Source organism: Gobio gobio, assembly GCF_949357685.1.
Source record: "Gobio gobio genome assembly, chromosome: 1".
NCBI lineage: Eukaryota > Metazoa > Chordata > Actinopteri > Cypriniformes > Gobionidae > Gobio > Gobio gobio.
Window position 1 is genome coordinate 13,347,267 of NC_137097.1, and position 7,750 is coordinate 13,355,016.

The 7,750-nt window shown below is 40.3% G+C and overlaps 1 protein-coding gene across 1 annotated transcript; it reads right to left on the reverse strand.

Moving 5' to 3' along the window:
• Positions 1-6,053: 6,053 nt before the first annotated feature.
• On the reverse strand, positions 6,054-6,812 carry LOC307127467 (ciliogenesis and planar polarity effector 2-like; the record flags this gene model as incomplete). Its single annotated transcript, XM_079818702.1, has 1 exon — positions 6,054-6,812. One exon carries the CDS (start codon positions 6,810-6,812, stop codon positions 6,054-6,056), a length of 759 nt encoding a protein of 252 aa, XP_079674828.1.
• Between the last annotated feature and the right edge of the window lie 938 nt (positions 6,813-7,750).

Below are 7,750 nucleotides of genomic sequence, written 5' to 3' on the forward strand. Positions count from 1 at the left end.
AAAACACTCAAGATTCATGTTCTGAACTTGTTTTTGCAATAAATACACCAGAGAGGAAAGGGTTAAATGAAACGCTAAAGGACCGTCCATGTAAACATTAGCATAATATCAGCGTTACTCATCTTTCATCTCCTGTTCAGATCAGATCGGACGAATCCAATAAACACCCGCATACATCTCTGTGTAAGAGTCCACTCTTCAAAATGCATCCCACTTTTTAATCCAAAACAACGAAAAAATAGGGAAAAAACTAAAAATCCTCCGTTGTTTGCAAGAGAGTTTTGAGTTAGCGTGATCAATCATGTCCATTTTCAATGAAATATCGATTCTTATCCGTGTCTGGCAAACTCCCCCTGCTAGAATGGCTTCTCCCACGTATTTTAAACCCTCCCCCGTCTCTCTCCTTCAATCAGAGACTCTTCTGGGATGCATCATATAGAGGAAGTGCCTTACAGGCTTGGTGAGCTGTCAATCATTGCGCCCATGGTTTTCGTTGGATAAAGGCACTCGGTGCCCAGCCAATGCCTTTCCAACAAAGGTTTGATTGATGGACTTAGTAACCAATCAAAAGGCATTATTTTGCGCAGTTTGCGTAAGTAGGCTTTGGTGAATACTGTTTGTGCGCTCGCTGCGCGTTCTCAATGGCGCAACTGCAGTGGAGCGCGCTGTCTCTCATTGACGCTTCCCATCAGCTAAATGAGTTTTTTACACTTTGTAATCTCTGTAAATAGTTGCTTTAGTTTTTCAGTAACTGTTTATCCATTATAATTAGTAGTATATTGCAGTTTATTGCAGATTTATTTGAATGAAAAACTACTCTTTACAATAGCAAATGTTCTGAAATAAATGGCCTTTTTGAAATGACGCCTAGACTTTTCTTGACATAAAAGCTCACAGAAGCTACATTACTGAGAGAATCATCCTCATATTTGAATCATGACATGATTAGACATTCAGTTTTATATTTAAGTTATTTTCAGGCTCTTAACATTAAATTATAATATTTTTTTCCCTAAGTGAAAACAAAAAACAAAAAACGTGAGTCACTTACATGTATATTTACATGTATATTACTCTGTTCCCATATTACTTTGAGTTATTATGACTCTTGGGTAGCAATATTTCAAGTGTCTAGTTTAAAATAAGACCAGGTTTATGAATATAGACCATAGGGTTTAAGAGCTGCAGACATTTTCATTTGGGTATATCGTTTTCAAAGAATTCCTAAAAAATGGGGCGCTTGTTAAGAGGTTAAGACCAATACAAATCTCGGCCAACTGAAAAGTATGAACATGAAAAGTATGAGCATGTCCAGCACTCAATCCTTAGCTGAGGCTGGTTTTGCCTGAATTACTGCAGCAATGCGGCGTGGCATGAAGTCGATCAGTCTGTGGCACTGCTCAGGTGTTATGAGAGCCCAGGTTGCTCTGATAGTGGCCTTCAGCTCTTCTACATTGTTGGGTCTGGCATATCGCATCTTCCTCTTCACAATACCCCAGAGATGTTCTATGGGGTTAAGGTCAGGCGAGTTTGCTGGCCAATTAAGAACAGGGATACCATGGTTCTTAAACCAGGTACTGGTTGCTTTGGCACTGTGTGCTGGTCCCAGTCCTGCTGGAAAATGAAATCCGCATCTCCATAAAAGTTGGTCAGCAGCAGGAAGCATGAAGTGCTCTAAAACGTCCTGGTATACGGCTGCGTTGACCTTTGACCTCAGAAAACACAGTGGACCAACACCAGCAGATGACATGGCACACCAAAACATCACTGACTGTGGAAACTTTACACTGGACCTCAAGCAACGTGGCTTGTGTGCCTCTCCTCTCTTCCTCCAGACTCTGGGACCCTGATTGACTTCATCAGAGAACATAACTTTGGCCACTCAGGAGCTCCAGTCCTTTTTGTCTTTAGCCCAGGCGAGACGCTTCTGACGCTGTCTGTTGGTCAAGAGTGCGACAGCTGAAACCCATGTCTTGCATACGTCTGGTTCTTGAAGCACTGACTCCAGCTCCAGTCCACTCTTTGTGAATCTCCCCCACATTTTTGAATGGGTTTTGTTTCACAATCCTCTCCAGGGTGCGGTTATCCCTATTGCTTGTACACTTTTTTCTAGCACATCTTTTCCTTCCCTTCGCCTCTCTATTAATGTGCTTGGACACAGAGCTCTGAGAACAGCCAGCCTCTTTTGCAATGACCTTTTGTGTCTGGCCCTCCTTGTGTGTCAATGGTTGTCTTCTGGACAGCTGTCAGGTCAGCTTCTTCCCCATGATTGTGTGGCCTACAGAACTAGACTGAGAGACCATTTAAAGGCCTTTGCAGGTGTTTTGAGTTCATCAGCTGATTAGAGTGTGTCTTCAATATTCAACCTTTTCACAATATTCTAATTTTCTGAGATTCTGAATTTGGGATTTCCCTTAGTTGTCAGTTATAATCATCAACATTAAAAGAAATAAACATTTGAAATATATCAGTCTGTGTGTAATGAATGAATAAAATATACACGTTTCACTTTTTGAATGGAATTAGTGAAATAAATAAACTTTTTGATGATATTCTAATTATATGACCAGCACTTTATAATATAATCCAAACAATAAACCTTAAAGCTAAAGGTCTGTTTTGGTTTCATGGGTGATATCAGAGTACAAACCTTTCTGGCTTCGTTTTTGTGTAGTGATAATTAACGTTCATGTCAAAGACATCTCACAGTCCCAGTAAACCCATCTGTCTTTGCAGTGCAGTGTGTAGTCATGTTTCGTTGTATATGCTAATGAACTGTGAGGTCATTGTGACATCACATAGTCCTTGTAAACCCTTTGTCCTCATAATCCTGGTTTTTGTCTTCTAGGACACACGTCCTTGTAAGTCAGCAAAAAATCAGGGTGCCATGTATCATGTTTTATAAAGTTTAAATAAATAATAAAGTTTGTGTTTTGAACCCAGGATTTTTTTAAAGCATTTCCATTTTTATTTGAAAGCTCTAGCATTAAAGGAAGTCATAGTCCCCCTAAACCACCTTTTTTTCTGGTTTGAAGAAATTGTCCTTATAAGTCATGCTAACCTGTATGTGTGTGTGTGTGTGTGTGTTTAAAAACATAATAAACAATGTTTTATTAAAATGTAACCAAATAGCTTTAAAAATATACTACATATTACAACGTAAACATGGTTTATTAGGACATTTCCTGTGTCCCATTAACCAAATAGCTTTAAGGGGTTTGTCTGTGTGTGTGTGTGTGTGTGTGTGTGTGTGTGTGTGTGTGTGTGTGTGTGTGTGTGTGTGTGTGTGTGTGTGTGTGTGTGTGTGTGTGTGTGTGTGTGTGTGTGTGTGTGTGTGTGTGTGTGTGTGGCCACCAACTGGCAGCAGGAAGTGTGTCACTTTCAAAAATGCTTTAAATCACTGTCTAGTTTTCATCCGGATTACTTCAAACTTCATCAGTATAATGACAAAACATGGCAGATACAGACATATGAATGGATTCCTGATATTTTAAATTCTGTCAAAGTTTAATAATCTTTTTGGCTCTCTGTGTGCCCTCCCCTCTATCAACAAAAGATGGCAGTGTTGTGTTATTTTTGAAACTCTCTCTCTCTCTCTCTCTCTCTCTCTCTCTCTGTGTGTGTGTGTGTGTGTGTGTGTGTGTGTGTGTGTGTGTGTGTGTGTGTGTGTGTGTGTGTGTGTGTGTGTGTGTGTGTGTGTGTGTGCTTATGCGATTTATGAGGACACAAATTTGTATTTTAATTTGGGTATTACACTGGTATTACAACATAATCATGGTTTAATTGTCCTGTTGATTTTTGGCAATCTAGGGTGTGGCCTGTGTCCCACCCACCACCTTACAGGACACACCCTAGTCCTAACTTGCGAGAGCGATTCGAGAGCAGCCGCTAATACAGCCGGTGCAGATTCTCCAGAGCAGCTGCACGGACTCTGATGACGACACAGCTGTTCCACGATTGGCCAGATTCACCGCATAACAGCGATCACGTGTGTTTCGTGTTTATTCAGACACCTTCAGCTCAACTAATGCTCACAAATCTGTTTTTTATAACAGTAAAACCTCCGTTCATGTAGTCTCGATGTTATATTGTCATGTTTATCAAAATAAAACTGATAAAAAAGTAGACCTCATTTCATTGATAGTGTAGGCTTATATGTTAAACTTTATTCTTGTACAAACACCCGCTTTATTAAGCAGTACATAAAGTATTACATGACAATAATGTCTCTGAAACAACTGTGCATTGCCAAATATTGCATTTATTTAACTTCAGCTGATAAAATATACAAACACAGCGCAAGCGTCACTGCGGGAAGCAGCAAGTGTCCGACTGCATGTCTCCGTTTGCAGATCCTCCCCGCCTACACGCGGCTACTCTCGCTGATCAGTTGCATCCAGCCGCAGCCGATGTCGAACACACCAGTTGACTTGGGGTGAACAGCCCTCTCTTCCAAAATAGGCAGTAAGTCCCGCCCAGAGTGCTGCACCAGAGCTAGGAGCCAATACGACAAAAAGGCCAATTCATCACAGATTTCGTATTTTAAAATAATTATATCTGGGTATTAGTTTTGCTTTGTCATTTGAACATATATTTGACTGTTTCATTACAAATGTAACTATATTTCAGATATTAGCTTCTTTAAAAAAAAAAATAATAATTGTCCCGTCGACTTTTGGCAATATAGGGTGTGGCCTGTGTCCCACCCACCACCTTACAGGACACACCCTAGTCCTAACTCAAGGTGCTGACTTGGGGTGAACAGCCCTCTCTTCCCAAATAGCCAGCAAGTCCCGCCCAGAGTGCTGCACCAGAGCTAGGAGCCAATACGACAAAAAGGCCAATTCATCACAGATTTCGTATTTTAAAATAATTATATCTGGGTATTAGTTTTGCTTTGTCATTTGAATGTGTATTTGACTGTTTCATTCCAAATGTAACTATATTTCAGATATTAGCTTCTTTAAAAAAATAATAATAATTGTCCCGTCGACTTTTGGCAATATAGGGTGTGGCCTGTGTCCCACCCACCACCTTACAGGACACACCCTAGTCCTAACTCAAGGTGCTGACTTGGGGTGAACAGCCCTCTCTTCCCAAATAGCCAGCAAGTCCCGCCCAGAGTGCTCCACCAGAGCTAGGAGCCAATACGACAAAAAGGCCAATTCATCACAGATTTCGTATTTTAAAATAATTATATCTGGGTATTAGTTTTGCTTTGTCATTTGAACGTGTATTTGACTGTTTCATTCCAAATGTAACTATATTTCAGATATTAGCTTCTTTAAAAAAATAATAATAATTGTCCCGTCGACTTTTGGCAATATAGGGTGTGGCCTGTGTCCTACCCACCACCTTACAGGACACACCCTAGTCCTAACTCAAGGTGCTGACTTGGGGTGAACAGCCCTCTCTTCCCAAATAGCCAGCAAGTCCCGCCCAGAGTGCTGCACCAGAGCTAGGAGCCAATACGACAAAAAGGCCAATTCATCACAGATTTCGTATTTTACAATAATTATATCTGGGTATTAGTTTTGCTTTGTCATTTGAACGTGTATTTGACTGTTTCATTATATATGTAACTATATTTCAGATATTCAAATATTATTAAAAATTAAAAATTTTAAATTGTAATTTTTTCACCCTTTTTTTGCATAGTGAAATAAAACCTATATACTAAGATGTAGTTTGTGAGCTTGTCAACTAAATACTTTGACCAAGTTTGGTGTTTTCCTCTTCCCAATGTAACATGATCCTCATATGACTAAATATTTCTTGTGTTTAATGTGTGAAAATATGAATATGAGCTATATTCACCTGTTGAGCTGTTCTCCATAGCTGCTCCAGTAGGAGACAGTGCTCTAGTGTTCATGGTGAAAGCAGATGTCCAGTGTTTGGCTGCTGATCGTGTGAAAGTCTTCGCTGCTGCTGCTGCTGACTTTTATTTTCTTTTTTCTCTGTTATGTATAGTATTTCCATAGCAGCATAGTCCATCCATAAAGTTTGCCTTATACTGACCAACAGATGTGAAATTGATCTACAATACACACAAGCTATACAATGATCTCTGAGCCCGTTTCTCTGAGAGCAGCCTGTGGGGAGATGGAGACAGATGAAGCAGCCTTACAGTCCTGGTGCCACAGATGTTCTGCAAGGGCATTTAGGAGAGGCGCTACTTCACCAAGCCCCGCACTCACATCACCTCCCACTCGGAAGACCGGAAGACCGCACACCTCTTGAAAATGTGTTATGTCACTCTCTGTCACGTCTGTGTGCATAAATAAGTCAAATTTGGTGCCAACCACCAATTTAACCACTGGATCTGAAGATTCGGTGATCCGTGATATCTGATTTGAAAGATCATCAAAGGAGCCACGATCAGTGAAGGAGAACAGGAAAAGGATGGCATCCACCTGTTCCTTACATGACGGTAGCATGTGGTCAAATCTTCGCATGGCACTTTCTCCACAGTCCCAAAGCTCAAAGCGGAAAAACAGCACACGGCCACTGTCCTTAAGTCTCACAGGCCAGAAGACCGCTGTTGTCTCTATGCCTGTGGTCTCATAATGCATTTTGGGGAGATCGAGGCCAGCGAGACGGGCAGCAAGAGCACTCTTCCCGACTCCAGTCTTACCCGAGATAAGAACCTTGTAGCGAACGATGTCCACATTCATATGAGGAGGCATCATCGGCGCCTCCAAGAGCCCAAACTTTCGCCGTGTCTTCTTGTGCAGTATTTTGCTGAAAAACTCTCTGCTGTCTGCACAGCGGTGCCAATCCGATACCAATATGGATCCAAGTGGGATAGCCATTTTAATTGAGCTAAATTAGGTAAATGAAGAGACTTGTGCTTTATATTATGATATCAAGTAACTTATTCTGGGCGAACGCTGCTGCTGCTGATTGTGTGAAAGTCTTCGCTGCTGCTGCTGATTGTGTGAAAGTCTTCGCTGCTGCTGCTGACTTTTATACTGGCGCAGCTCGGAATGTTCGCTGGAATGCAGCTCGGAATGCAGCACTGTGACGTCATGAGCCCTGTGATGTCACGCCGCGCAGTGGAGCCTCGATCGCTGCTTTCACAGATGATCAACTTTACAGCTTCATACAACATATCATTTTGTTCATTTCACGGCTGTTGTGTGTCAATTTAAAGTATCGTGTGTGTGATATGCTTTATTATATTTCGCTGTTATAATGTGCATTAGTTTATTATGGCCGTTGAAAGGAGATTATCGTGTCTTTAGACATGCAGCGCTGTATACATTAGCTTATTTATGATTAGTTGCTTATGTTGATGTCCTTTATGTATATTTAATTTGTATTTCTGTGTTTGTTTGTCAAATCGCTTGTTTTGAGGTATTCTGAAGTTGTAAATAACTCAATACTCATGCGTATGGAACAGAGTAACACATCTCGACCCTTACAAAAATTAACCATGATTTTACTACAAATAAAACAAAACAAAAAAACACATGGTTATTATAGTAACCACAAACTTTTTGCTACACTTCCATGTTTTTTAACCAGTTTAACCATGGTATTTTTATTAAAACTGTGGTTATTCAAATGGTAATCAATACGCCAAAAAAAAACATGGTTACTATAGTAAACCCTTAGTTTATTTTCATACTGTTAAACTTAATATGACATGCCCATTTTGTTTCTTATTATTAATATTTTTAAATAGTTTGCTGGATATTCAACACGTGTTTAATGACTTTGGTAAAGTTGGTTTTATATTCACACATTG